The sequence below is a fragment of the Vanacampus margaritifer genome, chromosome 10 (genome assembly GCF_051991255.1).
Source record: "Vanacampus margaritifer isolate UIUO_Vmar chromosome 10, RoL_Vmar_1.0, whole genome shotgun sequence".
In the NCBI taxonomy this organism is placed as follows: domain Eukaryota; kingdom Metazoa; phylum Chordata; class Actinopteri; order Syngnathiformes; family Syngnathidae; genus Vanacampus; species Vanacampus margaritifer.
The window spans coordinates 12232577-12257323 of NC_135441.1; the positions used below are offsets into that span (position 1 = coordinate 12232577).

General features: G+C 42.9%; 3 protein-coding genes across 8 annotated transcripts in view; 2 read left to right on the plus strand and 1 right to left on the minus strand.

Moving 5' to 3' along the window:
• The first annotated feature begins 537 nt into the window (after positions 1-537).
• Positions 538-2044, plus strand: LOC144058833 (heterogeneous nuclear ribonucleoprotein A0-like). Its single transcript, XM_077577416.1, has one exon. The coding sequence runs from the start codon at positions 613-615 to the stop codon at positions 1561-1563; it is 951 nt and encodes a 316-aa protein (XP_077433542.1). The 5' UTR covers positions 538-612; the 3' UTR covers positions 1564-2044.
• Positions 2045-3001: 957 nt separating this feature from the next.
• Positions 3002-18431, plus strand: klhl3 (kelch-like family member 3). Its single transcript, XM_077577414.1, has 15 exons — positions 3002-3255; positions 4578-4739; positions 5883-5989; positions 6066-6187; positions 11280-11442; positions 11565-11674; positions 13710-13826; positions 13985-14134; positions 14203-14320; positions 15605-15802; positions 15876-15977; positions 16043-16171; positions 16245-16385; positions 16466-16609; positions 17699-18431. Exons 1-15 carry the CDS (start codon positions 3125-3127, stop codon positions 17725-17727), a joined length of 1923 nt encoding a protein of 640 aa, XP_077433540.1. The 5' UTR covers positions 3002-3124; the 3' UTR covers positions 17728-18431.
• Positions 18432-19944: 1513 nt separating this feature from the next.
• The window catches only part of fam13b (family with sequence similarity 13 member B), a 49317-nt gene continuing 44514 nt past the window's right edge, over positions 19945-24747 (minus strand). For 5 of the 6 annotated variants that reach the window (XM_077577413.1, XM_077577410.1, XM_077577411.1 and 2 more), the window contains 6 exons: positions 23790-24007; positions 23635-23718; positions 23458-23556; positions 21277-21641; positions 21061-21162; positions 19945-20966 (listed from right to left, as the gene is read on the minus strand). In XM_077577413.1, coding sequence (XP_077433539.1) covers positions 20843-20966; positions 21061-21162; positions 21277-21641; positions 23458-23556; positions 23635-23718; positions 23790-24007 — 992 coding nt within the window. In that variant the 3' untranslated portion in view covers positions 19945-20842. The remainder of the gene's footprint in view (positions 20967-21060; positions 21163-21276; positions 21642-23457; positions 23557-23634; positions 23719-23789; positions 24008-24747) is intronic. The other variant, XM_077577407.1, reaches the window with a different exon arrangement.

Sequence of the window (24747 nt, forward strand, 5' to 3'; positions counted from 1 at the left end):
CTTTATTGTATATATAGTATGTCATAATGCCACACTGGCTAAACCACTTTTTGGGAAATGCACATGCATAGTTCCATTGGGGAAATGGGGGTATGTGCCAGAAGGAAACGAGATCGGCATGCTGCGGGAATTAAAGTCCATTTTAACTGTATCTAGTTAAATTTGATCGAAAGAGACACTTGATACAATTGAATTACTTATAAAAATCAGCTTGGAAATAAATCGGCACTCGTGTTAATAAGGCTTCATTGGTGTAAAATGGGCCTTTGGATAGTTTTTGGATTACTAAAATCAGTGGGAAATTTAAGTACGACCATAAAAGTCTACAATGGCTACATTTTGCGGCACAACAATACCAAAAGCATTTAATATTCGAAACGAGCAGAAGTCTCGTTCTCCCTCCTTGATTGTGGGGTTTCCGACGCCAAGCAAAGTAACGCTCAACGCGATTGGCTCGTTATCGCGCTGGAGGCGTCGCTTGTTTTCAAGTTGACCAATCAGCGCCCGCAACGTTTTATGAAAGGCAGCGAGTCAAACGGCCCGCCCTGAACGTCGCTCATTGAAGAAGGAGAGGGACGGTGTGTCGCACCTTCCTCAAGCACAAACCCAGTCATGTCGTCTAAACTTACAAAGCTTTTTGTCGGAGGCCTGAATGTGGAGACGACGGAAGATGGCCTCCGCTGCCATTTCGAGCAATTCGGCGCGCTCAGCGACTGCGTGGTGGTCATGAACCAGATGCTAGGCCGCTCACGCTGCTTTGGCTTCATAACCTACATGACGGCGGAGGAGGCCGACGCAGCAATGGCGTCCAAGCCACATGTCATTGACGGCCGCAGCGTGGAGCTCAAGTGGGCCGTGGCACGGGAAGAGGCCAGCAACACGGACGCGTCGTCCAACGTTAAAAAGATCTTCGTCGGCGGCGTCAAAGACCACCTGGAGGCCGAGAACCTCAGCGACTACTTCTCCCAGTACGGCCCCGTGGAGAAGGCCGAGATTATCACCGACAAGCTGACCGGCAGGAAGCGTGGCTTCGGCTTTGTCTTCTTCGAGGACAGCGACTCGGCCACCAAGGCGGCGCAAACCAAGTTCCACACCATCAGCGGCACTAAGGTCGAGGTAAAGAAGGCTATGAGCAAACTGGAGATGGCCGGCGGCGGCGGTGGAGGTAGAGGCGGCGGCGGCCGGGGTCGTGGTAGAGCCATGTCGAGTTACGGCGGAGGAAGAGGAAGCGGTGGTGGGGGCTACGGATCAGGTGGCTACGGCGGAGGCTATGAAAGTGGCAGCGGTTACGGTGGAGGTGGAGGAGGCTACGGCGGCGGGGGCTACGGAGGAGGAGGCGGCGGCGGCTATGGTGCTGGAGGAGGCTACGGCGGCAGCAGCTACGAAGAATACGACAGCGGCATGGGTGGCGGATATAGCAACGGGGACTTCGGGGAGAGCTACGGACAGCAGCAATCCAGCTACGGTGCCATGAAGGGGGGAAACTACTCTTCATTCCGGAGCCAGGCCCCGTACAGCAGAGGCGGCTATAGCCGAGGGGGAGGCTACGGAGGCAGCTATTAGTGTTCCCTCCACTTTTGATACGGCCACGGGAGGGGGTTGGGGGAGTCCAGGCTTCCAGAGAACTTGAATACGCACCACCACGGGGTGGGTGTGGGGGTCTCTCCTTTGCTCAATGGGGATGGAAGAAGTGTCCATCCCCCTGCCGAGTGAATGGGTGACCCCCCCCACACCTCCATACATCTCCCTACATCTGTCCCTGGTATTCCTCTGTACGGACGCTACTACTACTACATCAATGATTTTTCGTTCCTGAGTTTTCTCAGGGTTTTTAAGTCAACTTGTTGGCAGCGCGGGAATTGAATCGCTTGACTTTTTTTTTTTTCTTCCCCCTCCCAAAGCAGACGAATCTTTTTTCTCTCTATATTGATTTCTTGTTTGTTTAGATTAAAATTGTTCTGAAATCCTGTTTAGCACACGCATACGTTTGGTTTTATGAAAGTTTTTAATGTTCGGAAAATAAACAAATCTGTCTTTAAATGTTTCTAAAGGGTGCAGTTTCACGAGTGCTATCCAGGGGGAAGCATCTGCCTCGTTCGGTCGCCATTCTGAGATGGTGAAGCAGGTACAGTTTAAATAAAGGTTGAGCCAATAAAACCATAATGGCCAATTTTACAAAAACTTTTTCTTTGGGTGAATACCGAATTAATGTGGCACTTTTTTCGAGTTAAGAGGAAGACGGGTGTCATAAGAAAAAATAAAGGCCAACAACAATAAAGTAGAATTATTGGTTAAACAAATTCCAAGTTATCAAACACTAATGTAAATATAAAAAAAATGAGGGGTGGGGGTACTTAAACTTTAAATTAAACATGTTTAAATTGGTAGCAAAAAAATGGCACTTATCAATGGCCTGTAGCCTTAATAAGTAATTGAAGCATTTATAATTTACCAATGTGTTGAAAAATGTTGACTTTTAACAGCAATTCGTAATTCATAAGCATGCTATTAAATGGAAGTGAATTGGCACTATTTGAAACTGGTCATTAAATGAGTTATGAAAATGTCATCAGCTTCATAGTTCTATTCTAAAAGTATATTTAAATCATACAGTAAGCCTATATGCTTGATGGAGTGGATAAATCAAAATAACTCACTAAAATATCACTAAATACAAATATTCCTTAATTAAAAGGTCATGAAAAACGAGTCCTGAAATAAATGTTAGTTTCAACGAATTACATTTCTCATTTTTAATTATTTCGCATGTTAATATAACTATAGCTATTGAATTCCCTTGAAATGTTGAAAGCAGAAACTACTACAGTACTCCAAGGTTTTTCATTTTTCAAAAGTCATTCAAAAATATATTCCTACTTATTTATCCATAAAGGCATTTCATAAACATTTAACAGCATGTAATTAATTAAAATATTGTAGAGTAAGTTCTACAACTCTAAAAGATTATCAGTTCGTAGTTTTTGATGATTTGTTTTATTTTATTTTTTTATTATTATTTTCAAATGCAATTTTCGCTAGATGTGTTATAAAGTCATGCAATTGCACTTAATGCAATTCATTTAATTTTACTCCATTAGTCTTAGCTATTAATACACTTAACGGAATGAAGCTATTGTTAAAAAAAAAAAAGTGTTCAGAGTGGTATCAACTTTGGAATAGACGATCTTCGTGTCCGTGGGCGCCCGTCGTGGTGCGTTTGTGTGACTCCGCCAGAATGGACGAGGTGTCGCCGGGGTGAGTTTTTACCATAATATACTTGTTTATCTCTCTTAAAATACCCACATCGCGTAATGTCGATCATACATCCACGATTCAAATGTCAACCGTTTGAAAGAAAACGCGCTTCCTGCTTGGCGGCGCACGAGCTCCCATCCTCCGACCAATAAGCTAGCATTTTGTTGTTATTAATGATGTGAGCTAACGTGCTAAGTTGCTCATTAACTTCACTTTTTGGGGGGCGCTTGTTGCCATATAACGTTGCTTTCTAGACATGATCCAACACTAAAAAGACGATCAACAATTCCTGTCAGGGTGTGCTAGTAGTAAAGTTAAAAATGCTAAATGCTAACGCTGCTCAACTTGACCTAAACATCACCTACTATTTTTTTTTTTCGTCGCTTGTCTCAAGCAAATCTAGTGTCAATCAGTCGATGTAAGATGCTACAAGCTCATTTATTTTCAAAGGTAGCCGGGTTTTTCTTGGCTCAAATTGACACGTTTTCTTGAATGATTAAAAATTTTTTTTTTAAATCATACATCATGCTTTGGTAAAAATACAAATATGAAACCCGCTTGAATATTGTATTAAATATAGCCTAATAACATAATTGCCAAGTCATTTTGTCCATTAACAAACAAACAACAACAAAAAGCAGTCCTGGAAGCCGGTTTTATTACCAACATTAAATTTGTACTAGTATTGTATATAGACAAAAAGAAAAGTCTCAAGAAGCTATATGTGAAATGACAGAGTCAGCCATTTTGGTTTGAATAATTTATAATAGAGGAATTTTGGCCATTAGTTCTAATTTTAATTTGGAAATGTAGCCCCTGAAGCCATTGTCACTTATCCACATGGTAAGTAGACCCACAAAAAAAGTCTGAAGAACTGCATGCAGGAAGTCTGGTCATTCCACAATGTTGTTGTGTCCACGTTTCCTTTCTATTGTAATTCTCAAACAAATTCCCAAATATTGTCTCTTAACCTCGTATTTCATTGTGTATATATAAAGAATAATATACTGCAAACTAGGGGTGTTAGAAAAAATTGATTCGGCAATATATCACAATATTACAGCGCACAATTCTCGAATCGATTCAATATGCGGCCGAATCGATTTTTAAACATAATTTTTTTATGGGAATATTTTAAAAAAAAACATCTTACTTAGGGTTAGGATTCATCATCATAAATTGGTATCGAATCGTGACACAAATCAAATCGCCAGGTACGAGGCAATTCACACCCCCACTGCAAACGTTATTTAATATGGTTCCAAAAATGCCTCTCCCTATCAATAGACTTATCGTAGAGTCAATTAATCATTTGTTTCCAGACCCGTCGTGGCATGTGTCACCAGTTTGGAGGCCCCATCGCTTCCCATGTGCCATACCGAGCCGGAAGGAGAGGAGGAGTCCATGGCGGCAAATGGCGGAATGCCGACCTTCAACCACACGCACATGAGGAAAGCCTTCCAGCTCATGAATGACCTCAGAGGGTATGCTGTTTTCATCTATTAGGACCCGGGGGGACAGCATTTTTGTTTTCAAAAAGATATTTTATGGTTTTGGCCGGCCCATTCACACCATTTTGAAATTGAATCCAGTTTCACAACATGGCATTTGTTATACATGTCAGTCATGAGGAGGCCCACAAAAAATTCTCAAGAAGCCATGCCCGAAAAGACAAAGTTTACTCTTTTGGTAAACTATGTCACTTTTGGGTGATTTTGGCCAAATTTTTAACATGTTACCCCTGAATTCAGTTTCACTTGGCAATAATAAATTTGGCATGCATGTTATCATGAGTAAACTCACAAAAACGACTCAAACAACCATGCTCATAAACACGCAGTCGGCCATTTAGGTTCGAAGCGGCCATTATTGTGCACCCGATCTCTGGAAAAATAAATACATTTTGCCCCAAAAGCAGTTTCAATTAACAACATATAATTTGGTAGGTAGGCATGTCTATCATGAGGTGATCCACAAAAAAAGCAATACAAAGTCTGTCATATTGGTTTGTGGCAGTCATTTTAAGGGCCATTTTGGGTTTCTTCAAAGACAAATTAATGCTAGAATAATTTTTTTTGCCTTCTACCAAATTTGAAAGTCACATACAGACAGATGGGTGATACAAAATTGAGAAAAAAGTTGTCATTGTGGTTGAAGCACGGTGGCGAAGTTTAAAACACTACAGAATAATACAAAATAAGGCGTTTATTTTGTTAGGCATGTCTATCATGAGTAGACCCTGAAAAAAAAGTCTGCAGAAGCCTTTGTTGAAAAAGGCTGTCATTTTAGTTGCCGTTTTAAGCTCAATAGGCTTAGTTGCGTTCACTCTGCCTTTTAAAAACATTCAGCTCCCAAAGCCAGTTTCATGAAGCAATGTGAAAATCATTAGTTAACCCACATAAATCTCAAACACCTCTGCACAGAATTTTTTTTTTTTGTGCTCAGAATTGGTCATTTGAGGGTCCTTTTGACCCTTCCCAGGTGTCCTTTTTAGACAAATTTGTCTTAGAGATTTATTCCTATTGCTACGAAAATTCCTCCATCCATTTTCTTAACTGCTTATTCCTCACAAGTTGATTATTATAAACCAGGAAACACCAACAACTTTCATTTCGGCTGTCCATCAGGAAGAAGATGTTGTGCGATGTCCAGCTGATAGCGGGAAGTGTGACGGTGGCGGCGCACCGGGTGGTCCTGGCAGCCTCAAGCCCCTACTTCTGTGCCATGTTCACAGGTAGTCACCCCATTTTATTTTCCCTTGTCTATGTGTTTGTGCTTCAATCCTTATTTGTGTGTGCGTGCGTGTGCAGGTGACATGAGTGAGAGCAAGGCCCAGCAGGTGGAGATCGGCGAGGTGGACGGCCCCACGCTCACCAAGCTGGTGGATTACATCTACACGGCTCAGATAGAAGTCACTGAGGACAATGTACAGGTGAGCAAGTACAGTGAACCCTCGCCTATTCCCGCAAACTCATTTAGTCAGGCATTTTTTTCTGTGGAACGTACTCTCAGCTTTTGTGACACCTTCAGATCCTAGGCCATGACTAATAGGAAGTCCGTCCGTCCGTCCGTCCGTCCGTCCGTCTTCTTCCGCTTATCCGGGGTCGGGTCGCGGGGGCAGCAGCTTTAGCAGGGAAGCTCAGACTTCCCTCTCCCCAGCCACTTCAGCCAGCTCATCCGACGGGACCCCAAGGCGTTCCCAGGACAGCAGAGAGACATAGTCTCTCCAGCGTGTCCTGGGTCGTCCCCGGGGCCTCCTGCCGGTAGGACATGCCCGGAACACCTCCCCAGGGAGGCGTCCAGGAGGCATCCGAACCAGATGCCCGAGCCACCTCAACTGGTTCCTCTCAACGTGGAGGAGCAGCGACTCGACGCTGAGCCCCTCTCGGATGACCGAGCTTCTCACCCTATCTCTAAGGGAGAGCCCGGCTACCCTGCGGAGGAAACTCATTTCGGCCGCTTGTATCCGGGATCTTGTTCTTTCGGTCACGACCCACAGCTCGTGACCATAGGTAGGAACGTAGATCGACCGGTAAATCGAGAGCTTTGCCTTTCGGCTCAGCTCCTTCTTCACCACAACGGACCGATACAGCGTCCGCATCACTGCAGACGCTACACCGATCCGCCTGTCGACCTCCCGCTCTAACCTACCCTCACTCGTGAACAAGACCCCAAGATACTTGAACTCCTCCACTTGGGGCAGGACCTCCTCCCCGACCCGGAGAGGGCACTCCACCCTTTTCCGACTGAGGACCATGGTCTCGGATTTGGAGGTGCTGATCCTCATCCCAACCGCTTCACACTCGGCTGCGAACCGCTCCAGTGAGAGCTGGAGGTCACGGCTTGAAGAAGCCAACAGCACCACATCATCTGCAAAAAGCAGAGATGCAATGCTGAGGCCACCAAACCGGACCCCCTCAACGACTCGGCTACGCCTAGAAATTCTGTCCATAAAAGTTATGAACAGAATCGGTGACAAAGGGCAACCTTGGCGGAGTCCAACCCTCACCGGAAACAAATTTGACTTACTGCCGGCAATGCGGACCAGACTCTGACATCGGTCGTACAGGGACCGAATGGCCCGTATCAGGGGGCTCGGTAACCCATACTCCCGAAGCACCCCCCACAGAACTCCCCGAGGTACACGGTCAAACGCCTTCTCCAAGTCCACAAAGCACATGTGGACTGGTTGGGCGAATTCCCACGCACCCTCGAGGATCCTGCTGAGGGTGTAGAGCTGGTCCACTGTTCCACGGCCGGGACGAAAACCACACTGCTCCTCCTGGATCCGAGATTCGACCTCCCGACGGACCCTCCTCTCCAGCACCCCTGAATAAACCTTACCTGGGAGGCTGAGGAGTGTGATCCCTCTAAAGTTGGAACACACCCTCCGGTCCCCCTTCTTAAAAAGGGGAACCACCACCCCGGTCTGCCAATCCAGAGGCACCGTCCCTGATGTCCACGCGATGCTGCAGAGACGTGTCAACCACGACAGCCCCACAACATCCAGAGCCTTCAGGAACTCCGGGCGGATCTCATCCACCCCCGAGGCCCTGCCACCGAGAAGCTTTCCAACCACCTCGGCGACTTCGACCCCAGAGATAGGGGAGCCCACCTCAGAGTCCCCAGACCCTGCTTCCTCAAAGAAGGGCGTGTTGGTGGAATTGAGGAGGTCTTCGAAGTACTCTCCCCACCGGTTCACGACGTCCCGAGTTGAGGTCAACAGCACTCCGTCTCCACTATACACAGTGTTAACGGTGCACTGCTTTCCTCTCCTGAGACGCCGGATGGTGGACCAGAATTTCCTCGAAGCCGTCCGGAAGTCGTTTTCCATGGCCTCACCGAACTCCTCCCATGTCCGAGTTTTTGCCTCAGCGACCGCCAAAGCCGCATTCCGCTTGGCCAGCCGGTACCCGTCAGCAGCCTCCGGAGTCCCACAGGCCAAAAAGGCCCAATAGGACTCCTTCTTCAGCTTGACGGCATCCCTTACCGCTGGTGTCCACCAGCGGGTTCGAGGATTGCCGCCACGACAGGCACCAACCACCTTACGGCCACAGCTCCGATCGGCCGCCTCAACAATTGAAGCGCGGAACATGGTCCACTCGGACTCAATGTCCCCCGCCTCCCCCGGGACAATGGAGAAGCTCTGCCGGAGATGTGCGTTGAAACTCTTTCTGACAGGGGATTCCGCCAGACGTTCCCAGCAGACCCTCACAGTACGTTTGGGCCTGCCTGGTCGGACCGGCATCTTACCCCGCCATCGGAGCCAACACACCACCAGGTGGTGATCAGTTGACAGCTCCGCCCCTCTCTTAACCCGAGTGTCCAACACATACGGCCGCAAGTCCGATGACACGACTACAAAGTCGATCATCGAACTACGGCCTAGGGTGTCCTGGTGCCAGGTGCACATATGGACACTCTTGTGCTTGAACATGGTGTTCGTTATGGACAGTCCGTGGCGAGCACAGAAGTCCAATAACAAAGCACCACTCGGGTTTCGATCGGGGGGGCCATTCCTCCCAATCACGCCCCTCCAGGTCTCACTGTCATTACCCACGTGAGCGTTGAAGTCCCCCAGTAGAACGAGGGAGTCTCCAGGGGGTGCGCTCTCCAGCACACCCTCCAAGGACTCCAGAAAGGGTGGGTACTCTGAGCTGCTGTTCGGTGCATAAGCACAAACAACAGTCATGACCCGTCCCCCCACCCGAAGGCGGAGGGAGGCTACCCTCTCATTCACCGGGGTAAACCCCAACGTACAGGCGGCTAGCTGGGGGGCAATGAGTATGCCCACACCTGCTCTGCTCTGCTAATAGGAAGTAATAACTGCTATCAAGAAAGTATGTTAAAGTGATGGACGTCGACTATCCAAGACAGATATTTGTGAATTATTAAAAAAAAAGAAAAAAGATACCAAATATATCGGCCAATATATTGAATAAGAATGTTGATATACACAGAATATTTGCTATATAATGCAAATTCTTGTAATGCCCAAAATTTGATTAAAGTTGACGCAGCTATTTGCAAGGGATAAAGACCTGCCCAGCCCGTGAATAGCAAAAATCCGCGTATAATTGACGCCCATTGAAGAAGAATAAAATAACAAAAAAACTAAATAATTCTTCAAAAAACACATAGCGTTTTACGACAATTCATTAGGGCCAAACATTTTTTTTTAAAGGGTGGGTGCGATATTCCGAGAATTAAGAAAAAAAAATTGCCACAAGTGGCAGATTTGCGAGAAAAAAACTCAGAAACTTACAAGCAATTCCCGTAGAGTAGCTATAGTCTAATGTGGGGATTTGTTGGTGGTTAAAGGGACACTGCTTAGGAATTGAAAAGGCAGGATGGAGATGGATTCATTCTTAATTTAAACTTTTACTCGTCATACACGGCAGCAAGAGCGACAACACTTCCTGATTCCCTATCAGCTGACTAAACACCAATCACAAGCTAGCATACTTTTAATGTAAATGTAAATGCAAGTGAATGACAAAGAACAGCAGATTTGACACATCAACTAGCTACTTGTACAAAAAAAAAGTATTTTTTGGAAAATATTTATTTAAACAAATTAACTTAAATGCTTGATCCTCAGGATGTGGACCTTCACATAGCGAGACATCTTTGTCGCTGGCCGTACCCAACGCTTCAAAGTGCGAATATTTAACATGTTATGGTTAAAGCCATTACTATCTCCTTATTTGAAAACCAGACCGAAAAGTACCGGCGCAAACATCCGTGTAGTACGCTACGTGTATTTCTCGTAAGTTTCTGAGTTTTTATCTCGCAAATCTGCCACTTTATAAACTTGCAAATTTGCCACTTTAAAAAGTGAAAAAATTCTGATTTATTTTTCTCTCTCAAATTTGCCACTTAAAGTAAAGTGGCAAATTTACTCAGAATTTTTTCTTGGAATATTGCCCCCGCCCTCTAAAAAAAATATATATTTATACGTGGCCCTAATATGCCGTTGTACGTTTCAATATATGTTTTATGCAGAAAATTGGGAGAATGGGAACCCCACGACAATCCCTCGAAAATATAAAAAATATTATTTTTTAAAAATATCCGCAAATATGCAGATCCGTGTCTGCCAAACTGCGAGTTTGTGTGGGTCAACTTAAAGGCAAAGAAGAACACTACTAAATTAAATAAGGAACTTTAATTACAACTGTCAACATAAGGAGTGCAATCTGTAAGCTCTATCATAGTTTTATTTTAGATAATAGTTGACACGTTACATATCGATGCCTTTTGAAATAATCGCCTAAGTTTTTTCCCCCAGATTTTTCAGGAAACTAAAAAAAATGAACCATTTGCATCATGAGAGGATTTAAGCCAAAAATATTTTTTGCAAAATTGCAATTACCAGTGACGATATATCACTCTTTTTTTTCCCCTAGTGGTGGAACGGTACAGGTAACCTATTATTTATTTATTTATTGCTGGCTCTGTGTGAAAGACGCTGCTACTCATTTTGAAAACACAGCATCTCTCTAACACACAACATCTCTTCTCATTTAATTCCGGCAGTGAACACACGTGCAATCATGTCTTCGCAGCCTGTACACTTCCTGTCATTATTAGTCCAGGAAGTGTGCACATGGAGAGAGACAGGAAATCCTCCCACTGTTAGCTGTTAGCCTCATTCATGAGTGCATCGCCATCACTAATCTGTTTAGTGGATTGCCATCCTCGTCAACTTTGCTGTGTTTAACGTGCAATCGGCATGACGTGGTTGTTTGCCATGCCCTCGTGCTCCTTGGATCCTATTCACCATTTTGTGTCAACACCACAAACCACAAAAAAAGGAGCGCAGAGAGACCGCTGTAAGCAACGTCAAACTGAAAAGGATGCCGGTAGACAGCAGTGGGCTACATAAAGCCCTGAAAAAGGAGCACAGTGATAGAATTAGGCTACAGTACACAAATCCTGAAAAAGGAGCACACTGTGTGCTGCACCCAAAAAAATGAAACAGAAGTGTAACGAGGGCTTTTTTTTGTGTTCCCCTTTTTCAGGTTCTGCTGCCAGCCGCCAGTCTTCTCCAGCTGATGGACGTGCGTCAGGCGTGCTGTGACTTCCTGCAGTCCCAGCTGCATCCTTCCAACTGCTTGGGTATCCGAGCCTTCGCCGATATGCACACGTGCACGCAGCTCGTCGCGCAGGCGCACGCCTATGCCGGTAAGCTACTACCGTTACGTGCGCTCAAATGAGACCTAGAACACCTAACGAGTCCATAGAAATGCCTTCAAAGTCGTTTTCTTGTAAATGTGATCAGTTGTGTTTGTTTTTGTGTCTCACAGAGCAGCATTTCTCCGAGGTGGTCCAGTGTGAGGAGTTTGCGTCTTTGTCCCTGCAGCAGGTCTGCAGCCTGTTCTCCAGTGACAAGCTCACTGTGTCCACAGAGGAGAAGGTGAGAAAACACACAATCAAAAACATGTCAAACAGAGGCTGACTAGTAGATTTGAGATGATTTGTTTATAATCAACCCCCAAAAAATGGTATTGACAAAAAAATGTTCTATGCAATCCCACTAGTCTAAATATGATATTTTGGTTAATATTGCATTAGTGGAATATGATTTAAGCAGCAAAATCCAGCAGTTTTGATCAATATCAGAAGGCGGCCATTTTGCCACTTGCTGTCGAGTGAAGATGACATCACACTTGCTCAGTTCTCAGCTAACAACCGATCACAGCTCAGCTTCAGAAAACAGGTGAGCTGCGATTGGTCGTTTCCTGAGCAACTGTGATGTCATCTTCAGTCGACAGCAAGTGGCAAAATGATCACCCCCTAAAGCAGTGGCGTTTCTAAGCAACTTGGCACCCTAGGCAGGATTTCTGGTAGTGCCCTCCGCCTCCCCCGGCGTGACTTAATAGACCAACCACAAAATCTTCATCCTAAACTCACACAGAGCGCAGCTTATCTTCACTTCTCTGGAATTTTAAAACCAAAGTTGCAGTGCAATATGCATAATGTAGTAATTGTACTACAATAAACTAAACAGCAGCCATATATGTTATAGAAAAATATCGGAAGAAAGTAGAATCTGCACACTGGGTACACTAGTCTGAATATTTATTGCTAGTCACGACTTAGATCTTATTAAATAGACAACTTTGTATATTATTAAAGTTAAATTAAAACAGTAAATAAGTTTCCAAAAATAAATATTAACGAAAATGTTCAAAGTTCATCTTTCACTTATCTTTGTTTTAAAGTTCTAAAACAAGAAGTGTATCCTAAACGGAGCTGCTGGCCAGCTGAGAAATTAATGTCTAATCACTACGGCTGTCTTTTCTCCTTTGCTTTCGAAAGTAGTGAAACAGCCATGAGTGACTTACACTTGGAGTGCTTTGCCATCAACTTCTAATGTGGCTAGCATACACAGACATATACAGGAACCCGCACGCTAATCGCTGCTAATTCGCGACCTCACGGTTAGCTCGCAGGCTAACTGTTATTACTCCCAATTTCCAAATAGACATTAATTCGTGAGCTAGCGGTTAGCTCGCGGGCTAACTGTAGCCCGCACGCTAACTCCCAAATAGCCGTTAATTTGTGAGCTAGCGGTTAGCTCCCGGGCTAACCATTAGCCCACGTAATGTTAATCAGAACGTAATATTTAGACTAGTGAGGTCACATATACCATATTATTGTCAAGAAATGTTTAAGGCTGACTTCCCCTCAAACATGCTGTTTTTTTATGTTAAAAATGTAACATCAGAAATCAAGTCAGAGGTGGTACGGTGGTAACTGGTTAACACACCTGCCTCACAGTTCAGAGGTCGTGGGTTCAAATCTGGGTTCCGGCTTTTCTTTGTAGAGTTTGCATGTTCTCTCGTGCTTGCGTGGGTACTCTGGTTTTGTCCCACATTCCAAAAACATGCATGGTAGCTTAATTGAGTATTCTAAATTGTCTCAAGGTCTGAATGAGAGTGTGAATGGTTGTTTGTCTATATGTGCCGTGTGATTGGCTGGCATCCAGTTCATGGTGTACGCCTCCTTTCACCCAAAGTCAGCTGGGATTGGCTCCAGCACACCTGAGACCCTTGTGAGGAGAAGTGGTACAGAGAATGTATGGATGAAAAACAAACGGGAAAGAATTACGGGAGACACTAAAAAAAATAATAATTTTGAGAAACTCAGATTTATTGATGAAATTAATCAAATTGATGAATCACAGGATATGATGGTGGATGAGCCTGAGAAAGTTTTTATTTAACGCAGCACTTTTTGGTTGTAGGAATATCTTATAGTGGAGATTAAGGATAACTAGCCATAAATGCCACAGGAATTATTTTTGTTTTAAATATTTCAACCTTAATATTAATGAAAATGATCTAGAAACGCGAGGCTGTGCTTGAAACTCCTCACCTTGATTGTACCGTAACCTGTATTGACTTTTAACTGCGCTTCACTTGGGCTCCCCCTGCTGGCTGCCGTAGGTGTTTGAGGCGATGATCTGGTGGATCAAACAGGACAAAGGCTCCCGCGTGGAGCACATGCCCAAACTAATGGAGCACGTGCGCCTGCCGCTGCTGTCCAGAGACTACCTGGTTCAGGTAGGCTGTAATAAAGTGGAGCTCTCAACGTCTGTCAAGTGACGTTTTATCCAGAATCCCTCCGCATATTTGAGCTTTAGTACACATTTGTGTTTTTGTTCTGCTCAATCTATCCACAGCTACTCTATGAAAATATGTTTTTTTGTGGTCTTTGTCAGATAGTAGAAGAAGAAGCTCTAATCAAGAACAACAACACCTGCAAGGATTTCCTCATCGAGGCCATGAAGTACCACCTGCTTCCCGCCGACCAGAGACACCTCATCAAGACGGACAGGACGCGACCGCGCACGCCTGTCAGCATCCCCAAGGTGCTCACACGGCCTATATTATGCGTGTGTGTGCGTGTGTATCTTACTGTGTGTGTGTGGGTGGTCAGGTTATGATGGTGGTAGGTGGCCAAGCTCCCAAAGCCATCCGCAGTGTGGAATGTTATGACATCCAAGAAGATCGATGGTACCAAGTCGCTGAGCTGCCATCAAGACGCTGTCGAGCAGGTATTTATGTGTGTGTTGTAACGCGTAGCGAGTCAGCAAAAAAAAAAAAAAAAACGGGAGATCTTTAAAAGATTATCAATCCACGGATTCACTTTATTAAAACAAAAGGAAAACACAATGGGCTTGGGGCCACCACACGTTACAATTTTTGGAGGCCTGTACAGCATCAGAAACATTCCCCCACGAAAACGAAAAAGTCCACTCACACTACACAAAAGCAATGAAGCGCCACCCGGTGGCACGGTGCCACACTGCGATTGTTACAGTGTGTGTTGTGGTTACCACGGCGACACATCAGACTCGGTGGTAGTGAATCAGAAAAGTGTTCTGTCTCCGTTTTATGTTCCAGATTTATTCTAAAATGGATCACTCTTTTTCTCACTGCAAATTTTACACACAACACCCCATAATAAGATTGTTGCTATTTAAAATTTATTTTTAATTTAAGATGAGTTAGAATTGATTTTGAACTGGGCCCTGTGAATATTCTACCGATAGACTGAGTAAAAAAAAAAAGAATAATCAATATCGAATCGATTTTCCTTGTCGAGCCTGATATCAGTTCATAACATCCTGAGTCGATTATTTTAATATCTTTGTTTCGAAAAAAATCATAAGAAAATGTTCTTATTAAATTTACTGTTCACGTGAATTTCTTACATTTATAAAAGATCTAACATATTGCACTTTAAGATAATTCCGTATGTTTTAATTTATATTTACAATTATTGAATTAGAATGATAAAAATATTTCCATCTCACCCTTGCTGAAATGATTACAACACGTGTTGCTTTCATTAATAAACTAAATCATTTGACCAGATCTGCAACATTTAATTTGGAATTTAATGTTTGTGGAGTTTTTATCATGTCATTGATATTGAAGAAGAATAGATTTTCATAATTAATTAATATTGGATCGAATTGAATCAAATCGAATCGCCCAAAAATTTAAATTGAATCGATTCGAACTCTTGTGAATCAAAATCGAATCGATTGAGCAAATTAGAATCGATAACCAGCCTTAACAGTGTATGCATGTGATTTCTTAGTTAAAAAAAAATGCTTTTAATGATGTCATTATGGGCTATTGTGGGTGGAATGTTGAGGAAAATTGGAATTCCATTTTGGAGAAAGGCTGTAACAGTGATGGTCAAATTGTGGTCCTGCTAATTGGTACACAGGCTCCCTCTAGTGGTCGACAAGAACCTCTGCATTAAATGTATATAATGATGGCAGTGACTTAATAAAAAAAATGACATCATATTGTGCGCGTGTGTGCAGGCGTGGTGTCGCTATCGGGTCAAGTGTACGCGGTGGGCGGCTTCAACAGTTCTCTGCGCGAAAGGACGGTGGACGTGTACGACGGCGCCAGGGATCAGTGGAGCCCCGTGGCCAGCATGCAGGAGAGACGCAGCACGCTGGGGGCGGCCATGTTGGGTGGGCTGCTCTACGCCGTGGGAGGCTTTAATGGCAGCATAGGTACACACATATACTGCCACGAACAACTTTTGATTGGCTCTCTTGACTTCCTGTCCCTGCGTGTTGCATTCAGGTCTGTCCACGGTGGAAGTATACAACCCAAAAAGTAACGAGTGGACGCACGTGACGTGCATGAACACGCGGCGTAGCAGCGTTGGCGTCGGTGTGATAGACGGTATGAACACCTGCGCGTGATCCGAGAGAGAGATCACGTGACCTATTTGCGAGCGTGTGTCTCAGGTAAGCTGTACTCGGTTGGAGGTTACGACGGAGCGTCGCGTCAGTGTCTCAGCACCGTGGAGGAATATGACCCCGCCTCCGATCAGTGGTGTTACGTCGCCGATATGAGCACACGGCGCAGTGGAGCAGGTGAAAGTGTTCCAAAATGGCGTCCCACTTGAACGCCAGCGGCAACATTTTAACACACGCGCGTCTTTTGCAGGTGTGGGGGTGTTGGGGGGGCAGTTGTATGCAGCCGGCGGCCACGACGGACCCCTAGTGAGGAAGAGCGTGGAGGTTTACGACCCGCCCAGCAACACGTGGCGGCCCGTTTGTGACATGAACATGTGCCGCCGCAATGCCGGTCAGAGGAAATTCCAGTCACACAAAATCAGTAAACATTAGCTCGTAGCATTGTAGCACTGTTTTGTGTGTGCTTTCCAGGCGTGTGCACAATCAACGGTCTGCTGTACGTGATCGGTGGCGACGACGGCTCGTGCAACCTTTCCTCCGTGGAGTTCTACGACCCGGCCGTGGACAAGTGGAGCCTCATTCCCACCAACATGAGCAATGGACGCAGCTATGCAGGTGAGACCAAACACTTTATTATTGGTATTCAGCTAATAAATAAGACATCTTTTTTTTTTACAAAAATTGTGATGTTTATTTTAAGGTACGGCATTACTTTTGAAAGCTTGAAGGTGTTTATTTGTATGGAGGACCAACATTAAGAATAAATAAAAGTGAAAATAAAAACAAATGTGAAAAATATAATAAAAAAATTAAATGCAAAAAAAAAATATATATAAGTGGAAATAAAAACAATGAAAAAATATATATACATAAATAAGTAAAAATAAATACAAAAATAAAAAACAAGATTCAATATAATTTAAAAAATGTAAGCTTAAAAAAAGAATTATGATGGAAATAAAAACAATAAATTTATATAAATAAATAAATATAAAAATAAAAACAAGATTCAATATAATTAAAAAATTAAGCACAAAATAATTATGAATGGAAATCAAAACAAAAAAGTTTTATAAATAAATAAATACAAAAATAAAAACAAGATTCAATCTAATTAAAAAATTAAACAAAAAAATAAATATGAATGGAAATAAAAACAAAAATGTATATGCACATAAAAAATAAATACCAAAATACAAACAAAATTCAATATGATTAACAAAACTAAACACACACAAATAAATAAAAGTCAAAATAAAAATTAAAATGAGGTAAAAATAAATAAATATATAAAATAAAGGTGGAAATAAATGCAAAAATAAATACATAAATAGAAATAAATGTCAATCAATAAATAAAAAGGCTCCGCTCTCATATTCATTAATTTATTTCATGCTGCAGACGCTGTCAGCGTGAAATCCGTCATGAAATGTTCTTCAAATGAGGGGGCGGTCTTTTCGCGTGTCTTGGTTTGGACTCAGCTGTTGCAAACTGCCTTTTAATGGTCGAGTGAGCGTTTCGGCGAACAATGAAGTCTCGCCAGGTCCAGCAATGGACAGACAACACACGTAGGACCGCCCCCTCATTTGAATAACATTTCAGTTAGTTATCCAACCTGGCAACAATTGTTTTATCCCACAAATAATGTTTATTTAAGGTCTGGCATGCGTTTCCGCCTAACTCTACTCATTGTGACGTGCGCAGGCGTTGCAGTCATCGACAAACCTTTCTGAGAGTGACAAGTGCGTGAACTGGCTGAAGTTTGACGCTGGACCAGCGACGGACCCTAAACGTCGCCGCCATTGCTGCTTAAAAGGAGCCAATCGGGATTTGATCCTGGAAATGTTTTGGATCTGGATTGAGTTGCTGTTTACACTGTTGGACGAGGCTCCAGATACAAAATGAAGCAACCAACAGACACTTTGGTGTCAAGCACACGTTTATTCTCAGGCGCTCGGGATGGACCACACAGACGGTGCCAAGTTGCCAATTGGACTACCGCCACCAGCAACAACAACAGCATATTTACGCTCATATTCATGTGGACCAAACACATAAAAAACATCTGAAAAAATGAAAACGGGAAAAAAATGTAGACAAATGTTTGTATGCAAATCAGGTGAAAGAGCACTGCTGACGTCACGTGACGCACTACTGATGTTGAACAGAACGGTGGTCCATAGAGTTTCACGTGCCAAACTAAATGACGTGCTTTTGTTTTTACACAAATGTCAACACAAGTGAAACACTAAAAGTATCACAATGCACTGTAGATATGCAAAGGCTGTGCTTATTTATTACATGGCAAGCATTTATATCCTATTTAGTTTCAAAAGTGACGTCTTTGTACTGTATGTTTGTCATTGTGCTACAGATGATTTTAAATGACTTTACAGACAAAAATCTACACAGATTAAAAACATTTAAAGGACTTTAATTCCATATTGCTTTTGTTGGTTGTAATTTATAGCATTTTAGCAGATGTATGAGGTGGTTTTTTTTAACAGTTCAAATACAAAGCACCACATAAAGTTACAATGAGGTGTCAAGTACAATAGCAAAAAAATGGGGCCATTGTTAAAAGTTGTCAAAAAGAGAAATAAAAGTTTGTATTGCAGCTTTTTACAGTTGTTTACATACTAAAATGAAAATTTTCACACAATTAGCCTACATCTCGACTGCAAGCCATCACACACTGATTTGCAAAAATCTACATGCATTTTCATACTTCAAGGATTGTCATGACAAAGCCCTGGCTTGCCGATGACCACATAATAATAATAAGCACATTGCATAATCACATCCACCAAGTGTGGAAGGAAGCACGTGCTTAACTGAAAATACTTCATGCAGTCATTTTTATTTGTCTACAGATTTCTATTTGTCTACACTTAATGGTAGTAAGAAAAAACTACTATTTTGTTCATTTCTTCTTTTTTTTTAGAATTATTGAGTGATATGTTACTGAAGCTAAGTATGGTAAGAAATATTTTCCATCTGCAAAATGACAAAAATTAGACAAAACAGGTACACGCTCATAGTCTGTGCAAAAAGATCTTAATCTTGATTTAAAATCACGCGAGGAGATAAATCCTGTTAATTTCTAGTCCTTTTGCAAAGGCTCCATGAAGAAGGGCAGAGAAGACAAAAGCCTTTTTCCAAACTCAGTGCGGGCAAATGGGGCAGTTAGCAACTAAATGTTAATTGAACACAAACTGTAACAATTAACACTTCTATGTGTGATTAAATTGCAAAATTTTAGATAAATATGTCCCAGTGCAGTTGAGGGGGGAAAGAAAACTATTGAGAGAGAAAAAAAAGTCAAGTACATCCATAATCTGAATCTCTTAAATAATTTGTGAATAAAATCAAAGTCATTCAAGATGAGCGCGAACATATTCCTGTTCCATTAGTTTGAAATATTTTGCAGAGACTGAGCTCATTTTTCTGTTGAGTTCGAGTGGGATTCGCTTAAACAACGGGGGAACGATAGTCGCATTGATATGACGTCATCCAGCACACGTACTGAGATGCTCACAGGAAGCCATTTTTAAAAATGTTATATTCTTATTATACTCCATAACCGTAAAATATTTTTTCCGTGTATTAATTATATCTTGTTAACTAGTCACGTAGTTTCTAAACGTTCTTAAAGCTTTAGACGTTAAAAAAAAAAAAAACACCTCATAAGCAGTAGCTTAGCTGACTAGCCTCAATGACTTTCCGTCATTTGTAAAGGTACAATTTGTAAACATCTTCAGGTATGTAATAGTGATGTTAACTGACTACCGTGGAACAATAACGACCCACAAAAATATATTGAGAGCAGGTGTTTCTGGCGATAACAATAGTTGCCGTTAGAGGGCGAAGATACACTACTCGTGAATGCAATTTCCTTGGCAGAAATAGGTTTGTGTGCGCATATGTAGAAAAAGGAAAAATTCAACATGTAGATCATCCACACTTTTATTATTGCTGCTTCTTTATGGCACAAATAATAGAAACAATAAAATTTGTGTCATTGTTGCTATGTTCTAGCATGCAAGCTTTTTTCTTTTAAATCTGAAACATCACAGGACGAGCATGATCACACACACGCACTAACAAAGTCTAAAGCTGCTTTGTACACTTTGCTGAGTTGATTAAAAAATCATTGTCGTCACACATTAACAAGTCATATATATGAGGCAATCACAGCAATAATAAAAAAAAAAAAACCTCATCTGTCACAAGTATGAAAAAAAAGAAAAAGAAAAGGGACTGAGGCGGTGACCGTGAAATAATTTAAACATTTATGACATTCATCCTTGTGTGGTTGTATTTACACAATATATATATATATATATATATATGTATTTATATTTGTATAGTAGTGCTTCATCTTTAAAACACACACACACACAAACAGGGCTGCATTCTGAAGAACGCTGTGCAAATAACATTTTTTTTTTATTTTTTTTTTAAACACCTCAACATCATAAACACACTTTTGCCTCCAAAACGCTGGCTTTTAAGAGCTTTCCACAAATGTCTCACGAGACCCGCCAGCAGGAAACCACCAACACTGCGAACATGAGGTCAGAGGAGCTTATTTTAAAAAATAATAATAATTAAAAAAAAGTTGTATTTTGTTAACCCCCCCCCCAAAAAAAAAGTTTGTTGAAATGTGTGTGTTAAAAGGATGACTAAAAAGTCCCGAGGTGTCAAGAGCAACAACTCTTTGAAGCCCCGCTTGGGTTGGTGGGATGCTACGCGGGGAGCAGTGATTGGTCGAGGCCGCTAACGATGGAACGGTGAGAGTTGCTCCGTTTTTCTCTTTGTGAAGACTGAATGTGTGTGCGCGCGCGTCTATATGGACTTTGAGGAATCCTGCTTGCTGATGAGCACCTCCAGAAGGCGCAGCTTGGCCTTGAGTCTCTTGTAGGCTCGGTACTCGTCCAGCATGGGCTCGCGGTCCTCCTTTTGCACGTTCCTAACAAGGTTGAGAAAAATAAAACGAAATCCATCACAAACAAATCGGCTTGTCACCCTAATATGAAACCATATCCGTGGCTGCGTGCTCGTACCTGCCGTTCCGCTGATAGAATTCTTCCTCAAATTCTCTGATGGTCTTCCTCAGTTTCTTCTTTTCTGCTCTTGCTTTCCACAGCTGTTCCAGCAGCTCTGGCCTAACGCGCACATACATAGGAAGTGATGTCATCTGGATAATTTCTCCTTCGTGTGTGTGTGTGTGCGTGCGTGCGTGCGTGTGTGCGTGTGCGTGCGTGTGTGTTTGCTCTCACATGGACGAGGCGTTAGAGCTGGACAGTCTCAGGTCGAGCGCCATCTTCCCGGAGCCTTCCTCCATCTTGGTCCTGATGGAACCCCCCGCAGTGGTGGTCTCCATGGCCATGATGACCTCTGAACTCTGCATCTCTCCTCCACTGCTCTCTCCTTCCTCCTCCTCCTCTTCCTCCTCCTCCTCCTCCTCCTCTTCATCCTCCTCCTCGTTGAAGTCTTCCCCCTTCTTGTCTTCCTCCTTGTCGTCTTTTTCTTCTGCCACTCGCTCCTCTTCCTCCTCCTCTTTGATCTCCTCCCAGAAGTGGGCCGTTTCTCCCTCAATGATTGGCTGGAGGGTTTGGCTCCTCCTCTTAGTAGAAGGAGACACCTGGGCGGGACATGTCAACATAAGATTGTTGCTAATGCTAATTTATGCTAATGTTAATGATGAGGTCTCCATGCTTTATTGTGCAAATGCTCACATGTTAACATGGCTTATGCTAAAAACGCTAATGCCAATTATGATTATAGCTTAAACCAAGCCTTGGAACCCTGAAAAAGTAGCCTGGCCTAAAATCTGACTTTGAACAAAAACATTGGTTTGAAGCCCCAACTCTCATTTGTAATCCATATTAACTCATCATATCATATAGACGTCAAAAATTCATTTGAACCATTTCTATCAGTTTAACATTTTTTCCCCACTTTCAGCTCATTTATTGTACCTACGCTAGCTAGCTCCCAGGGAGCTTGTTTGGCTGCTGGTTGAGTAGAAGCACTTGTGGCAGGATTTTTACTTTCTGGATCTGCTACCTCTCTCTTGATGTAAATGTGCTACTGACGTTAAAGCTATACACACACAATTAGATAGACCAGATCAGGGATGTCAAACTGCGGTCTTCAAGGGGCCGGAATCCTGCAGGTTTTAGAGGTTTCCCTACTCGAACAGCAGCTGATTCAAATCAGCAGAATCATTATCGGGCTTATGCAGAGCTTGCTGATGAGCTGATCATGAATCAGCTTTGTTGAAGAAGGGAAATATCCAAAACTTGCAGGACTCCGGCCCTCGAGGACCGGATCTCGCTATCCCTGGACTAGATAGATGCAGACGTCACTGCTATTGACACAAATTATGCTGAAGCTAAATACAAACAATGATGCAAACGTCACTGCTTTTGACACAAATCATGCTAATGACGCTAACACTAAATACAATGATGCAAAGAACGCCACTGCTATTGAAGCTTATGATGCTAATGACACTAACGCTAAATAAAAATGATGCAAACGTGACTGCTATTGAAGCAAATGATGCTAATGATGCTAACACTAAATACAATGATGCAAAGAACGTCACTGCTTTTGACACAAATAATGCTAATGACGCTAACGCTAAATACAATGATGCAAAGAATGCCACTGCTATTGAAGCTTATGATGCTAATGACACTAACGCTAAATAAAAATGATGCAAACGTGACTGCTATTGAAGCAAATGATGCTAATGACGCTAACACTAAATACAATGATGCAAAGAACGTCACTGCTTTTGACACAAATAATGCTAATGACGCTAACGCTAAATACAATGATGCAAAGAACGTCACTGCTATTGAAGCTTATGATGCTAATGACACTAACGCTAAATAAAAATGATGCAAACGTGACTGCTATTGAAGCAAATGATGCTAATGACGCTAACACTAAATACAATGATGCAAAGAACGTCACTGCTTTTGACACAAATAATGCTAATGACGCTAACGCTAAATACAATGATGCAAAGAACGTCACTGCTATTGAAGCTTATGATGCTAATGACACTAACGCTAAATAAAAATGATGCAAACGTGACTGATATTGAAGCAAATGATGCTAATGACGCTAACGCTAAATATAAATGATGCAAACATCACTGCTATTGAAGCAAATGATGCTAATAATGCTAAAGCTAAATACAAACAATGATGCAATCTTCACTGCTATTGACACAAATAATGCTAATGACGCTAACACTAAGTACAATGATGCAAAGAACGTCACTATTGAAGCAAATGATGCTAATGACGCGAACTCTAAATACAAATGATGCAAACGGCACTGCTATTGATGCTAATGAAGCTAAAGCTAAATACAAACAAAGATGCAAACGCCACTGCTATTAACACAAGCAATGCGAATGACGCAAATGTCTGCAAACTCACGGTGACGGCTGGCGTGATGGTGACTCTGGTGAGCATCTGTTTGATGAGACGGTAACGCTCGTAGAGAGGCTTTACCACCAGACGCTCCTCGCGAGTCACCTGGCACCACACACGAAGAAGAAACATTGTCAAGTACGCGCCAGAGGACTCGACCAGCAAGTGAGTATGTGAACTGACCGGTCGCCCGTGCAGGCCCTCGTAGTGCAGCAAGTTTTTCTGGAGGACAGTCTTCTCGCAGGACAGTTGTTCTTTTGTCATCTTCTGCGGCGAGTACCAAAGAACAGCGTGACTACATCGTGTGACGCTAATGCTAATGCTAACGCGCGTCTCACCTTGATGTCGTCGGGCCAGCCGTCCTCCTGCCGCCTGCCGGTGACGTGTCGCTGGATGAGCTCCATGGTCTCCTCGCGGGTGGGGTGCGGCGCCGAGGCCTGCTGCTGCTGCGTTGCCGCCGCCGTCTGCTCCAGCGTGGAGCCGAAGCTCTTGGGCAGCGTGTTGCTGCGAGGGCGAGTCTGAGGGCCCAGCTCGCTCTCGGCGCGGTGTTTGGCGTCTGCGCGACCATCGAGAAGGAGGACAAAGACCGTGAGGGAGAACCGTGACTGAGGTTGAGTTGACGTCAACACATGGACAACATGTCAGACACGCGTGCAGCACGTGACACTGACAACAGACAGACGTGACTCGGTAACACTGAAAGTGCCCAAAAATTGATATTGTGATGATTGAAACCTTCACCCAGACTTGAATCCCGACATGATACACTAAATCACATTTTAAACTTAATGTGAAACCCTAAATCATGCTTGAAGCATGACTAGCGTGATACCCTGACCCAGGTGTTGGTATCGAGATGACACCATCCAAATTTGGGGTTATCGGGTACTCGTGGAGGCTGCTGATACCGGCCATTGATACTTAAGACGAAAAAAAAGAGTAATTCCTCCTCAGCAGGAGGGCTGGGTATCGATTCTAATTCCTCAATCAATTTGATTTAGATTCACAAAAGTTCAGTTTGATTTTGTTTTTTTCCGATTGGATTCAATTCACTTGTATTCAAACCAATATTGATTAATTATGGCACATCAATTCTTCTTAAATGTCAAGGACATGATTAAAAACTCCACAAATATAAAATTCCAAAAGAAATTTTGTGGCGGGAGTAGTATGATTTAGTTTATTAATGAAAATAACGTGTTACAAAAACACTGACATCAGCAAAGATGAGTTGAAAATATTTTCATAATCTAATTCAATAATTGTAAATATAAATAAAAAATATTATGCATTGTC

Bases quoted from the DNA above. Each gene is read 5' to 3' on its own strand.
- LOC144058833 (XM_077577416.1), top strand. From the start codon at position 613: ATGTCGTCTAAACTTACAAAGCTTTTTGTCGGAGGCCTGAATGTGGAG.
- klhl3 (XM_077577414.1), top strand. From the start codon at position 3,125: ATGAAGCTATTGTTAAAAAAAAAAAAGTGTTCAGAGTGGTATCAACTT. The intron at 6,188-11,279 runs GTGAGCAAGTAC...CCCCTTTTTCAG, and splicing joins TCACTGAGGACAATGTACAG to GTTCTGCTGCCAGCCGCCAG. The intron at 14,135-14,202 runs GTGCTCACACGG...GTGGGTGGTCAG, and splicing joins CGCCTGTCAGCATCCCCAAG to GTTATGATGGTGGTAGGTGG.